Below are 15,554 nucleotides of genomic sequence, written 5' to 3' on the forward strand. Positions count from 1 at the left end.
GAGGAGGGGGACAGACGCATCTGGTCTCATTCAGCAGCCAATCTCGTGTGTGTCAAGCATGAAAACCTCAAACATGTGCTCACACACGCACACACACACACACAGACAGACACACACATTATCACCAGCATGAACCTCAGTATGATTAAAGGGGTGTGACTGGGCATGTTAATATATTCTCCCCTTTCCATTATTTATGAGTCACATTTGAATGGTAGTTATCTCAATCTAGGGCAGCCATGCAAATGAAGTCGAGGTTACTCTGAATTCTTGTGGTCTTATGAACAGAAACAGTCTTTTTGTGCATTTAATGGTATCTATTCCTCTTAATTACAGGATGATACGCGCAGATCTCCCTCTGTGATTTAGGCTTGTTAATTTCATCATTCATTTTTGCTGCAGTATATCAATGCTGAGATTTGGTTAAAATTGGACATTGGAGTGGAGTCAGATTTGTGTAGTGCAGTTAGCATACACAGGCACAGAGCACAACATAGGCCAAAAAAAGAAGATGACACCATCAATCATAGTAGAAAATATGTTTAATGAGTTGTGAGACTATTTGGCAGGACCGCAGATGGTTAAATATTAACTGTCACGCCTGGTTCATTTTTATCTTTCTCACTTCTCCATCTGCATGTTCCTCTCCCTCCTTCCTCCACCTGTCCTCACCAGTGTTTTAGTGTCTCCACCTCTTTTGGTTTGGCTCCTCTTACCGTTCTTTCCTCCCACCCTGGGGTGACTTTATCCTTGAGTGCTGGCTGTCCTTCAAAACATTATTATGAAAATGGTTAAAAGTGACCATGAATCGACATCTTGAAGGACGTCACCCCCCCCCCCCCTTCATTCACTCCCACACCTGGAGACTCTGGTTTCCAGGGAACCGGTTTGTACAGTGACGGAGCAAGCGCTCCAAGGGTTAGATGGGTAAATGCAGACATGAAGTAACCAGCTGACGGCTAAACTTGTGTCTGAGGAAAGGACAGTCATTTCCTTCCAGATGCTGATAGCACTGAGTTGAAGAGGCATTCAGAGATGGATAAACATTGTGTGGTTGACGGGAGGGGGAACACCCAGCTGTACCGGAGAGGAGTGCTCACAGGTACTATAGATTTGTTTTGTTTTGCTAAACGGGCAGGCTGCTCCGAAACATGAAGAAAAGTTTGCTTTGGTTACAGTAAAGAGATTTGAGATGAGCTGTGAGCCACTGAGGAGAGGCAGTGCTGGTTTTAAGACAGAAACCCCCCCCACACACAGGTGTTGACCAGCAAGTGGATCCATCAGTGTGGGTGCAGTTGCCTTAAACATTTTAAATATGCATTGTATCTGTTGTGGGGAAGCCATGCAGATAATTACTCATGACTTCGTGAAATGTGAGTTGAACAGACTCTGTATTAAAGGTATTTTGTTTTTTCTTGCTCGCAATGTCCAGAAAATGTAAGTAATAGTAACAAAGTAGATAAAACTATTATTTTTGTGTCATCCTGTATGACATTTTCATTGACCATAAATGATCCCCCTAATAAGTAGCTTCCAATTCTCCCTATAGGACATCATCTTTAAAGAGATGAAGCAAACATAGCTTTTAACAAATGTTACTCAAACAGAGGTATAATACATTTCCAGCTGCAGATTAATACACATTTGGTGCTCAGTTGAGTTTACATGTGGGACTGAGACAAAACATAACTACAGTATGATGCCCATGTTAATGAAGAAGCTTTTATTTCTTTTTTCATTTTCTTTTTTTTTTTCTTTTTTTTTTTGAGTTTTGGGACAACACCAGAGGTCTGTAACACAGAGGAATAACCTGCATCAGGCTGTGGCTACATTGGTGATAATCAGCAGGATCAATTCATTGATGGTTTTGGTCTTCTCACAGGATTGACTGCTGGATATCTACAGAATATCATCAGCCTTATCTTTTAAGATAGGTTTGACTCTTGTTCAGTTGTGTTTCTTGTGTGTTTCTTTTTTTGTACAGTTAAGTAGAATGATGTGAGTGTGCATTGTTTTTTTTTTCTTTTTGACTCAGGTGCAGGGGAATACTTCCACTGTGAAGTAATCTTTTATTTCTGCTCCGGCTGGCATCTGGTTCTACTAAACACTGGGCATCCAAGTTACAAAGCAGCTAGAAGTAGAGCAGAGGGAACGTGTGTTCATTTTGTGTGTTGACTGAAGGTCAGACTCGAGTCTTAACTCATTTTGTGTCCAACATCACGGTCGTCTGTCAGTCCACTTGTTGCTACAGAGCAGGTAAATGTAAACAGACAGAGCTGCTATCAGCAGCTGAGAGATCCACTTATGTGTGATAACAGGTTTGTTTACAGCATGTTTTGATGGTGAGATACTGCATATACCCACGCACAGTCTGAAGATTTGATAAATCATGAACTGCCCTTGATCTGTCACGGCTGTGCTTTGGATCATCTCACATCGTTACAGCTTCATATTTATTAATCACAAACCATCAATTTATAGTGGAGTTAGAATGATGGCGGCAGTGCCACAGTTTGTTATGTAATACTCAGGTTGTTTCAGGAGAAGCCAGAGCTTTCCCCGAAAGAGCTGATTGGATTGTTGTGAATGCAACTGCTAAATGAGATTTTTATTTTCCGTGACTGCCATCACTAAAGGATTTGCTGCAGTTTGCCACCTGGACTGATGCATGTTTAATTCATGATGTTAAATACAGGAAGCTGAAGCCCAAAGACATGCAAGTGGCAGATTTGTTTCCTAGTTGGCAGGTTGTGTTTGATATAAATCGAGCATGACAAAAATGCATTTATTTTCCCTTTCCCCTCTCCACTTTTGTTCACTTCAATTTACAGTAAGCAGGAAAAAAAAGACATCAATTAAGAAAACCATGCTGTCTCAGTTCCGCCATTTCTCTTACAAGATCAGTCCTTTTGTTCTGACTCCTTCTTTTCACAGTTACTGTGGATCACAAAGTTTGAGGCAGCCACTTTCAGGAAATTGTCATGAACTGCTGAAGCAGGGATGCAGCTTTGAATGTCATTATTTTTTACTGCTTGCTATTTTGATATTTTATTATATAAATTTTGTTTTTTATAGTCCTATTTCACAAATTTTCACTGTGTATATGCTTACAGTCACGGTACACTTTATTTTTTTCACACTGCCATTTGCTGTAGATATTCTTTTTTTTGCAATACTTTTCATTACTACTGTTTGCTATTTGGCTATTTAATTCTTATGTATATAATTTTTTACTGCTTACTATTTTGATATTTTATATTATGTATAATTTGTTCTTTATAGTCTTATTTCACAATTTTTCACTTATTTCACTGTGTAATGCTGCTGCTGCACTGCAATTTCCCAGCTTGGGATGAATAAAGTATATCTATCTATCTATCTATCTATTCTTAGTATGCATGCCTTATGATGAACTGTGGTGTTGGTGTCCACGCTGTGTGTGCTGATATGTACAAGTGCTTTCTTGCAGTTTCTCTTTTGTGCTGTGGTCAGAGTTACCAGATGACAGAATGTGAAAAACAGGAAGTTCACAGACAGGAATAGGAAGTTTAGGTTCAGACCAGTAGCTGGACCAGTAAACTCTCCCCATCATACTTTATCATTGAAGGAGGCTTCCCCCACACCCATGTTTCAGAAAGCCGTTCATCTGACCTTTATATCGTTCTTGGATGTTGTCACTTACTTCCTGGCAGACTGTGTGTTTTCTTCTTTGTATGTGTGTTTTCTGTGCTGACATAGCAACACATCCCCCGCTTCAGGAAACAATAGGTATATGAAGACTCTGGTCACGTGGCAGAGAGTCTGCTGGGGGGGCTCACAGTTGAGTTGGTGGGATGTCTCTATAGACAAGTGTCTGATATTTATGTAATGCTTTTGATAAGCTGCTTATGTGAGTTATATTCTGAATAGTGAACTTATATAACAGATTGTGGTTCAACTTAATGTGCCGTATACACACACACATAAACTATAAAGTTTATGTGTGTGTGTGAGAGAGAACAGCAGGCAGGCCTGTCATGAGGAGTCCAGATGGTGGGTGGAGAAAGCCCTTCTTTAATCCCTGAGCCAGGATATCATACCCCCCTTCACACACATGCATACATACACACACACACACACACACACACACACACACACACACACACACACACACACACACACACTCACACACACACAGTCATCTGTGCCTCCTCATGGCCCCACACTGTTTGTCCACTTTTCTTTCACGTGGCATTATCCACACTCCATTACGTCAGTTTCATGTCAGTACTACTGTAATAAGTAGTAATACTCGTTTGGTGCATTAAGAGAAATAATGACAAGTGATGTATGGACAGTCTACTGAAAGATTCATTCAGTGACAAAATATGTGTAAATAGACTCATAGAATTACCCCATCATGCTATCTCTTCATGCTTTTCTTGATTTTTGAGGGATCTATATGATTTTTTAATGGATATTGTTTCTTTACATTGTGAATTTGATAGTATGACTGATTTTAATGGTCAATATTAATTTTGATATTTGAGAATAGTAAGCATTTGAATAATCTGATACTCTATTCTGTCTACACAGATGCAGTGCACACATTTTGTCATAAATATCTGTCTGAGTAAAGATATTTTACATTTGAAGAATAAACATCATGATTAAAGACGACAGTAATGAAACTGAAGATGGTGTGATTCTGATGTAAAAACACGTGATAAACGTACATGCTCTGTGAGGCTGTATTTGAGCCTCAGCATGCTAACATGCTCACAGTGACAATGCTGACATGCTGATGCTCAGCAGTAATGTTCACTGTGTTCACCATCTTAGTTTAGCAGGTTTGCATGCTAGCATTTGTTAATAAGTAAAAAAAAACAACAACAAAGTATTTTACAGCTGAGGCCGATGGGAATGTCACCAGATTTGCAAATACTTGGTCAGAGACGGAAGAATTGAACAGGTTTTAATTTTGATCTGATGATGGCACTAGAAGAAGTTAAATTCATCTTGAGGAAGACATGCATGTCTGTACCAAATTTCATGAGAATCCCTCTAATAGTTGAGAATTTTCCCTCTGAACAACAAATGGCAACATCATGGTGCTGTAAGAAAAACAGTCTCTAGGATTCATCATCTGGGAACAGGAATGTCTGGAAAAATGTGTGCATGACCATCCTGTACATGTTGAGTCCCTGCTAGAGCAAAGGTCACAGGGTCACCAAAGTCTGTCAGATTCATTCGCTGGGGACCATGAATATTTGTACCAAATTTCATGGCAGTCCATCAAAATATTGAGATGTTTCAGTTTGGACCAAGTGGGTGGATTGACTGCCACTATCATGGCCAGAAATAAGTTAACAGTACAATTTTGGGGGTAAATGGCCTTTTTTTTTTGAAAAGCTTTTAAATAATAACTACAAACGCTGTTAGATATTAAACTTGAATTTAGCAAAAAAAAAAAAAATCAGCAATTTAAACTTTTGTTGCTGCAGTTTACTGATCTGCACTTTCTTTTTACATTCTTGCTGATGCCAAGATACCTGTGCAAACCTATAAACAGCTGATTATATGGTAAGGTGGTACAAGACATGAAAAATCAAGTAAGAAGCAACCCTCACAAAAAATGTCTTATCGTTATGATTGGTTGGGGTCACTGTCACCATCACTGTGATGTCACTGTGAAGGAAGTGAAAAAACAATGAATGCAGTAAGCTCAAATGTAATTTGTTATGTTGTGCAGCTGTTACATTGTTCAGTGTGTCTCTTGCACATGTTGCTGCATGTCAGCAACTATATTGATAATTCTGCAGCTTTGATTGCCTCATAGTACATCAGACCATTGGTGTGTGTGTGTGTGTGTGTGTGTGTGTGTGTGTGTGTGGGTCACTAATACTCATGCGAGCCCAGCGTTGTTTTTACGATCGTTGCTATTTTCTCTTTAATCTTTTATGTGCATATTAAACAGCTGTGTTGAAAGAGTGTTAGCTCTCCCCACAGACGATGCCCTACATATCACAGACAGACTAATTAGGGTTTATGTCTCCAAGGGCCGGTATATTCCTTTTCATTCTTAAAACAAACACAAGTCCACTCCTGATCTTGATAAATGCAGCTACCAGTAGAGCGCTCCAGAACTCAGACTTGAATATCTTCACTTCCATGCCTGTCTAGCTGCTGTTTAGCCCAGAGAGCCTGTTGGAAGTCATGAAGTAGCATGGTATGCCTCCTCCTGCCTCCTATTCCTCATTTTCATCTCCTCCCTCTGTATAGAGCACGGTGCTCTTCTTAAATTAAACATGGGGTTGCCTGAAACAGCTCCTGCCTCATATACGGCTCGACTATTAAAATGTGCTCCTGTTCCCTTGTTTGCTTGTCTGTCTTCTTATAGTGGATGTTTTTGTTGTTACAGAAAACAAGGACAAAGCGGATTGTTTCCAGTCCAAGAATGCTGAAGAGGAGGCCTGTGTGGCGGTGAAAATCGAACACTCCAGAGGTAGGCAGCGTCCCCTTTACTCACCTTACAGCCACTTTTCTGCTTTTTTCATCTCTTTCTTCTAACTGAAGCTTTTTTGGATGATTTTGGCACAGAACGTTGCTCTTGGTTGTCAATTAATACACATACAGCTGTTCACAGCTCAATTGTGTGTAGATGTGAGGAGCTTGTTCATTTCCTGTGGTTTCTGTATTTGTGCGGGTACTGATGCTGTCCACTTTGTCACACGTCTTCTTAGTGCATGGGAGGTGAAGCTGCCACAAGAAGAATTAAGATGCACCGCTTTGTTACTCGTCAGTCAACACCTCTGATTCACAGCAGGAGGGCTGGACATATTTGCATGTGGGATCAATATCACGGCGAGAGCCTTTTAGTCCTTTCTAAAGACCAAATCCAGCAAGGTCTTCATCTTCTTTTCAGCAAGTCGGCTGCAGTGAAGTGAACTTGAGGACGGGGATGATTTGCAGAAAGGAGAAGCAGGATGGTGCTGTGCTCCCTGCGGCTCTCAGCTATGCATAGGTGTGAAAAAAGCTGCTGTTCTCTGCTCTTTTTTTTATCAATCTTGTGTGTGTGTGTGCGCGTGTGTGCGTGTGTGTGCATGTGTTGCACACATCAGTGTGATGAATAGGTGCTTCACCCAGTGTCTCCCTGTTTTTCCCCTTTTGTCATTTTTCCCTCCTCCTGCAGAGAACTGTCTCGCTCTCTCCTATCTGCCTTTTCATCTGTCCGTCTTCTCTGTGCTTGTCTATTTTCATCATGCCCTCACTTTTCCTTCCTTCCTGTCTGTTTCATCCTATTTTTCTTCAGCGCTGATGAAACTTTTTTCTCACCTTTTGCCTTTAACACGTCTGTACCCCACAAAATAAATCCCACTGTGTCCAGTTCTCTCTCCAATTCCCACTCCAGTCTCCACCTTTCATTTTCCCAATCTGACGCACCTCCCCACACTCCACCCTCTTTTTCACCCTCACCCCCCAACACTTTTGTCCTCCTGTGCCTCCTGGCTCAGAGCAGACTGGGGTTCTAATCTCACGCTGGCCCTTGGATTAGGGGATGAGGCAGGGTTAATCTGAAGAAAGTCTGAGTGGTTGAACTGAAACAGCTAATCCCCCATGCCTGGTGGTTATGGTTATCTGTCACACTGTCTGTCACTTACACACACACACACACACACACACATTCACACACTGTCTGCGCCAGCCTGATGGACACAATGAATGCTTCCAGGGTAGAGCCAGACATGCACTGTAACTATACACTCTAATCTCACTGAGTGATATAGGGCACCAGAAATGGTTGGGGACCAGGTGTGTGTGTGTGTGTGTGTGTGTGTGTGTGTGTGTGTGTGTGTGTGTGTGTGTGTGTGTGACTAAGTAAAGAAGGTGGGCAGTAGCAGTTAGTGCATCATCTTGCATGTGCTTCTGAGAGTCTGTGTCAGCAAAACATTAAATGTCAGCTTTCTACAGCTTTCCACAGCTTTCCGTGTTTGACAGCTGGGGTATAGAAGAGGCATGCATCCACATCATCAAAGCATCAAACATACCACTGAAACATGAACATATAAAACCTGCACTAAACTTACTTGGTTTTCTCATCTTTTGAATGCAACCTAATTTCTTTAACTGAATGTAAATGAGAGACCTGGTTTCCTTCATTAAATGTGAGAAACCAGTTAGCATTGATGGAGAAACCTGATTTCCTTGAACAGGTATGCATGTTGACACTGCGTGTGCATCATGAAGAATTCAGACAGGAAGAGTTTTAGTCCCTCTAAAATGAATGAGTCTAAATAGCCAATTATGCTGATAAACAGTTGGACAATTCACCAGCAGAGTGAGCAGATAACTCACAAGAGACCAGTCCTTTCATGGAGCCATCAGTCTTTGTCATCAGTCTTTGACAGAAAATGGAGGGCAGAAATCAGAAAATGGGAGACTGACCATCTTCATGTAAATATGGGTTTTAATAGTTACCAGGTCATTTGTGTATAATAGTGAATGGAAGTGTTTGAATGTTGAGGAGGTGTGATCCTGTCTGTATGAGACAGTGCAGTTGTTGGCTGTATCAGGTGTTTATTTTATGTTTTTTTTTTTTACTGTGGGAAGATTAGTCTTAAGCATGTATCTGAAATGTTATCTGAGTGGAATTTGTACTGGTCAAACTGGTTTACTGGGAGAGCAAATTAATGCCTGTCATTCCTTCTAAGACTGCTCTGCTGACGCATAAGGCATGTCAGTGAACGTGCAGGTTTTTAACAATGTCTGCACTGTGTGTGTGTGTGTGTGTGTGAGAGAGAGAGAGAGAGAGAGAGAGAGAGTAGGTATATACAAAATAAGCACACACACACGCTCTTCATATATTTACAGATGGCAAGATGACAGGAACTATTTATGTCACATCATAGCTGTTAACGTGACTTAAATTCAGGCTTCCAGTATTGCCTTTTTCTTTTCTTTTTTTTTTTTTACCATGTGACTGCTCGAGTTGATACCTAACGCTGTCGATCAGCAATAACTCAAAAGCTCTGCACATGAGGATACATACAGATCAGCTCGTACACACAGAACATGGAGAGGCTTGACTCGCTGTTCCCTGGTCTGACTTCTGCAAAAGGTGCGTCTCCTTCCTGAGCTCTCTGTTTCATTTTCATATCCAGTCCACATTTATTCTCATATGTAGTTCGTGGCTTTTACGAGACGCACATTTCACATTTCTTATCTCTCGTTTGCATCAAGTCACTTGGTTTGTCGGCCGTCTTGTTTTTTTGTCTTAAATATTTACAGAGGAAATTTACCTGAGGAGGAGAGGTTGACGGTATGGTGTTTTGAAAAAAATAGGTGAGAAGCTTTGGGCTTCATTTGATTTTATCAGGCAAATGAGAGAACTGGTGCGTGGCGCTACAGGCTGCATTACTGTGCTGCTTGTTAATCATTGATCAGACTGACTGACTGATGCCAGGCACAGACAGACTGAGGAGTGCAGTGGCTGTCCGTCCTCTACCAGCGGGCCCGTTTCACAAACGCCTTATTTGCTTGTATCTTTATGGATCTGATTAAACGGATGAGCTGAACGGGTGAGAGGAAGCTGGAGAGCGCTCTGATCATGTTGTATCTGCGGGAGCTGTGCATCTACTGCTGATTTCAACGCTCCCTGGTTGATTTAGTACTGTTCGTTTGTACATGTTGACAGTGAAGGCTGAAATCTTCCATGTGGGAATGTGCAGCTGGACTCTCAGTGGTTGTAGATGAGTAGCTTTTAAAGTCTTCATGGTGCGTGTGTGTGTGTGTGAACCTCTGGAACCCACTCTATGTGTGCACACTGCCTGTGTGACCCTGTACTTGTTAAAAGCCACTTAAATAGAGGGTGTGTGAGCGAGAGTGAAGGAGGAGTTTGCTGCTGTGTGAAACTCGTAGCTGAGCTGAGTCACTCAGCAGCGGTGTTGCCTGGGAAGATCGCATGGAACCTAAACTTAGTGCTCTGCTGGGACACACACACTCCCACACACACAGTGTGGTCCCTCACTGAGGATACACTGTTTTCCTGTCTGTCTCCAGCTCAGGGTGAGTTCATTCAGTGGGAACTTTTAACTTAACACAGGATTTTTATTTCTACTCTCTCTGTTCCACTCCTCTTGGATTGTCTCACCTGACTGCTGTCCTCTCTCACTTCTTGTTAGACGTATTTTTTTAATCCTTTGTTGTAGATCGTCCACAGCAGGACACACTTCGACCTGCTTGCTCTCAGGCTGACCTGCTCTTTTATGTGTTGATTTATGAGAATGTTGCAGTGTTTACACTCTAAAACTGGCTGAGCCTTTGGTAATGAATCACCTACATATGCAAACAGGATCTCTGGACTCTATAATGTCTACACTTCAACCATACGGTAACAGTTGCAAAACTGATTTATGGCCAGCTAAAGACTGTGTATGTGAAGGATTTTGAAAAGATATTCTGCATATGGCTGGTTACTTCACATCACTGAGATTTCTTCTATTAATCTTCCTCTCTCATGTTTACTGACATTGCTGTAGCTGCGTAGACGCCGCCCAGGCAGTCTTTAATATGCCAACCCACTTATTAAGAAGAATCAGATTTTTTGAAAAGTCCTCTCAGACATTCCTTGTGATATGAATGCCGTGCCCGTGGGGCCACGAGGCGGCGAGCAGACAAAGCCTTGGTTTCAAGCTGTGTCTCTGGCTGGAGTCCTGAGCTGCTGGCAGGGTGGGGACACGCTGCAGCCCAGACAGGTGTGCCTTTTGTCTTTTTTTACCTGGAGCTCTTACGCTTTAGTATCGGCACACATTTTGCCATCAGGGATTTGGGAGGAGACAGAGCGAGTGAGACAGGGACACGTAAGAGACAGGTCAGGCTGGACTTCTGTCTGGCCTTAGAGAGCCGTGCTGGGTAGGTTACTTTCAAAATGTAATAGATTACAGATTAACGGTAAAGTAAGTAATCTTACAATATCACTGTGTGTGTGGAGTTTTGCATCTATCTACTATAGTCTCAGCATAACCTGGTCTCTATAGCAACAATAGCTTATGATTGGTTTTGACAGGAATTTGGCTGACAAGCTTTATCAGACCTGTTTTTCCCACTTGCGCGTCTCGCTCGACAGATCCACTCTCATTTTAATCTAAACAACCGTGTGCGCTGGCTCCCTGCAGCCTCACACCTCAGCTGTGTCTCACAGGCGTAACTGCGACCTGAAGCTTTTCTTTATGCTTCTGGCCTGTTTTTTTTCCAACAACACACGCGGAAATGCAAGGTTGATTCCAAATAGAAGGAACTGAATAAATATTCTGCCCAGGCAGAGCAGAGTGTGCTTTTCTCTGGACGGACGCAGCCGCACACACACACACACACACACACACACACACACACACACACACACACACACACACACACACACACACACACAATGGCACACATTGAGTAGTTGGCCTGAGTAGTTTCTCAAGTTTGCTGTTTTGTATTTGAAAATGCAAAGGTGACTTTTTAACAGTAGTGTTTGTAATGTATGTGTTCAGTACGAGGTGGGTGATGATTGAAGATGATGACTGTCATTTTTGTGCTGGTTTCTGCTTTTAACCATTAGGGAGGTGGCTGGTGCGTTTCTTGACTTCAGCTCTATTGAACATTGTTTTTGGGTTCTTGTTCCCTCCATTGACTATTATTAAAGGGTTAACATCATTGTTAGCTGCTGAACGCTTAATAGCCAGTGGCAATGCCTTATGTGATCCGTTAACTGGAATAATATCACCTTGTTAGCAACACGTTATGTTACTTTGTTACCGGGGAGATGGTGATGTCATGAGTGCATGGTCGAAATGTCTTGAACGTTCACTTATGGTAGTATAGTAGTCAATAGTGTTTAGCTGAGAGGCTGAGTGGAGATGAACTGACGGACACACCTGCGAGCCTGCAGAGACAGTAGTTTGTTTGTGTCATGATGTTTTCTCAACAACTATGACATGGATTGCCATTAAAGTTTGTGTAGACCCTCTAAATAATTACCCAATAGTTCAAAGCTTTCGGAAAGCTTTGTTTATAAGTTTGACATTAGAATTCTGAATCGGCATTCACATTATACTACTATTACGTATTACACTACTTGCAGAATTAGATTGGCTGCATAAGATTGTTTCCGGCTTGACTGATCCAGTTTCCAATAACTCCAGACCGTTGCAGAAACAGATGAGGTGTCTTTTATTTAGGGTGATGATGTCATAAAATATGAGGACAGTCTTTCAAAGCTTCATTCAAAAACCTAAATGGAAGCTTGGAGTGTAAACAAACAACATACAGGTGGTCCCTAGATCCCTCTGACTTGGGTGATCTCCTGACCTTTCCGCTAGTGCCACCATAGGTTTAACATTTTTCATTTTTAATAAAATGTTTTTACAAATATTCGATGGATTGTCTTATGATTCGGTTAAGAAATTCATGGCACCCAGATGTTGAATGTTAATGACTTTAATGATCCTCTGGTGCCACCAGCAGGTTGACATTTGTGCTTTTGTGTAAATTGTCCTGACATTACATTGTCACATGACAGATATTCATGGTGAGTTCTAATTTGGGTCAACAAACAGCTGAACTTTGCTTTTAGTGGTAATTAGCAAATGTTAGCATGTTAACATGCTAAACTAAGATGGTAGACATTATACCTGCTTAGCATTAGCATGTTAATGTGCCTGTGAACATGCTGGTTCCTAGCATGCTGAATGCTGTATTTAGCTCAAAGCAGTGCATGTGGCCTCTCAGAGCCTCAAGCATGACTTATTGTTGCAGGTAGTCCAGCTGCAGGCGTGCACAACCATAGAGTCTGGCAGATATTGGGATGACTAAATATGCCTTCCAATCAGGCTAATCGAGCCTAATTATCATACAGTAGCTGTGGGAGCGGATGTTCAAATGTCACTCATCTTCTGGGGAACGTAATTGTACAAAGCTGTGCAAAATGTTATGGAAATCTATCCAATAGTTATTTTGCTTAGAGCCACAGTGTTGACCAACAAACCAAACTATTTTAGGCACAAGCTGGGATGATGCTCTATTTTCAGACAGTGTTTGTTTTTTTTTTTCGTGCAGAGAAAGATATTTGTGTCAGATTGAAACATTCCTGCAGCCTCCTTTGCTGGCTTGCAGCAAACTCATTCCTGAACTGCTGTGGACAGGGGGTGGGGGGTGATGCCTTTAATGCTGTAGTACTACCATAACATTGACCACACACTAACGCACAAACATATGCACAAAGCCCACTGAGCTCAGGTAAACCTCTCAAAGGTAAACCTTGAAAAAGGAGATGGTTCTGGTGCAGTGTTTTCGCAGAGATTTGCCATATCGCTGTCTTATTGATCTGCTCACACACTGAGGGAAGACGCTGTGCATGTTTTTAGATAAGTGTGGAGCATATTGTGAAATCAAAAGAAGCTGAGTGCTTTGTAAACCAGCACAGGTTGTTCTGTCGTATCTCCACTGCCACTGACATCTGATCTTTATGAGAGCATTTCTCATTTTCTCACACCCGCTGTGCCGTTTTGGATTCATTGAGACAGAAGCAGATGCCTTTAGGCTCAGTCCACTCTGTAGTGAAACAAATGTCGCATCTTCCGAGGAAACGGGCTAGTTGCCATGGCAGCGAGTCTCACCAGGACAGAGGCGAAGGTCGAGTCTCGGTTTGAGTTGTCAACTCCTCGCTTCCTGGATTGCAACAGCGCTCAGTGTTTCGGTTTCTGTGCAAAGCAGGTTGCCTATAGTGTGTAGAGTAAAAGTTATCGTACCATCAGCTGAGCCCTCGTCCGGCAGAAGTTCCTCTTCTGTTTGTGTCACCCACATCAAACAGTCTCAGATGCAGACAACAGGGCTCCTTCCCCCGCCACACAGATGGAGGAGGAGAATCAATGTGTGGCTGGCTGCTACTAATTTACTGTGCATGGTGGTCTGTCACTTGTGCCAAGTAAGTTTTAATGAGACGATGCCAGAGTGAGTGTGTTACCAGGAGCAGCAGGTCCTGCCAAGCAATCCGGTTCTGAGAAAGGAAGTAGAGTGTGTCTCATTTTTACTGTAAAAAAAAGTCATTGTCCTAATGGTTCATAATAAAAGCTTAAAAATAGCTGATCTGATGCTAACTTGAAATCATATTCTATGCAACTGACAGAAGAATTGGTATGCAGGTCCAAGCCAAATGTATTTGCATTTCCAGTCTTATTTGCTTGTATCTCTATTTCCATCTCTATTTTCTTATCTTGAACAGTAACAGTTAAGATACCTGCACAGAAAGCTCCAGTACAGCTGAGGGACTGGTGTTTGGCATAGTTAATAACAACCCGAGGAGACAGAGCCAGGCTGTGCAGTGTGGACCCCCTGCAATCTTCCAGGATAAATGCCATATGTGGAGTGCAATCTGCAGACAGAGACTTCATTTTTAGCCATGCATGTACAATATGGTGCATAACTTGTTGCTGGATGTTTTCTTATGATCTCTTAATGTGGCCGCGAGCAAAGGCCAAGCACGTAATCAGACATTCCTGAGGCCGCCTTCAAAATTGATTGGTAATTTTGGGGCCATGTTTAGAAAGTCTGCGCTCCCAAACACAGCGTGGGACCGTTTCTTGTCAGACAATTGCTTGAGCTGTTGTCTTTAATTACGGTCAGGCTGTAAAAATAGAAACTGTGACTATATGATTCTGTGGCTGTTGTTTTTTTCTGTCTCTCTCTCTCTTTGTCTGTTTCAGGCTTGGTAAGATAAAGATCACTGTAGGGAAAATAAATAAGGGGCCCCAAGCAGTAACAATAAAACTGCATCTGGAAGGGTACAACACATGTATAGTACATACGTTTTTCACTCCAATACCAGACGCTCATATACTTTTTACCAGTTAATCTACCGTTTATTTTCTTGATTGATCGACAAAACCCCAAATCCAATTTACTATGTAACACATAAGAAAAAGACAAGTAGCACAAGTGAGAAGCTGGATCCAGATAAGGTGAGAGTCCTAAAAGAGACTTATCTCATTTCTTAATGTATTCTTCTAAATGTGCAGATGCTTTTTAGCTTGATCTATTTCTGGACATGAAACCGATTCTGTTAAGAAATGAAGACTTCTCATCAATGAAATATATTACAGAGACAGAAAACCTCTCTTTCCATATTAGCGCCAGCAGACCAGACTTTTCTGTCAGTGGAGCCAGCTGTAGACATTCATTAGTGAAAACAGAACAGATACAGATGACAGTTGTCAGTGTCTGAATCCTTCGAGCTCCACCCTGCAGCTATTCCACCACACACACTGTTTATCCATACAAGTTAGCCAGGTGCAATGCTACATCGATTCCTGCATCCAGCCCATACAGTGCCACTCGTACACCACAAACACCCATTTGAGTGACCACCTTAAATGGAAACTAATGAACTAATAGCTTGTAAAGTAATGAGAGCGCCTACTGGCCCCCGCCTATTTAGTACCATATATGGGCATTTGCCCTTCTAAGCACACATGTTTCACATGCATGTGTGTGTGTTTACTGTGAGGTCAGACAGAGGTGGATTCAGGCTAGTG

At 41.9% G+C, this 15,554-nt stretch overlaps 1 protein-coding gene across 6 annotated transcripts in view; it reads left to right on the forward strand.

Annotated features, from left to right (window-relative positions):
• The window catches only part of fgd4a (FYVE, RhoGEF and PH domain containing 4a), a 54,753-nt gene that overhangs the window by 25,316 nt on the left and 13,883 nt on the right, over positions 1-15,554 (forward strand). For 3 of the 6 annotated variants that reach the window (XM_041939386.1, XM_041939387.1, XM_041939389.1), the window contains exon 2: positions 6,401-6,484. In XM_041939386.1, the coding sequence (XP_041795320.1) occupies positions 6,401-6,484 (84 nt within the window). Of the gene's footprint in view, positions 1-6,400; positions 6,485-6,834; positions 7,004-8,960; positions 9,098-9,936; positions 10,045-15,554 lie in introns of those variants that run through there. The other 3 variants (XM_041939391.1, XM_041939388.1, XM_041939390.1) reach the window with 3 other exon arrangements.

Source organism: Chelmon rostratus, chromosome 6 (genome assembly GCF_017976325.1).
Source record: "Chelmon rostratus isolate fCheRos1 chromosome 6, fCheRos1.pri, whole genome shotgun sequence".
Taxonomy (NCBI): Eukaryota; Metazoa; Chordata; class Actinopteri; order Chaetodontiformes; family Chaetodontidae; genus Chelmon; species Chelmon rostratus.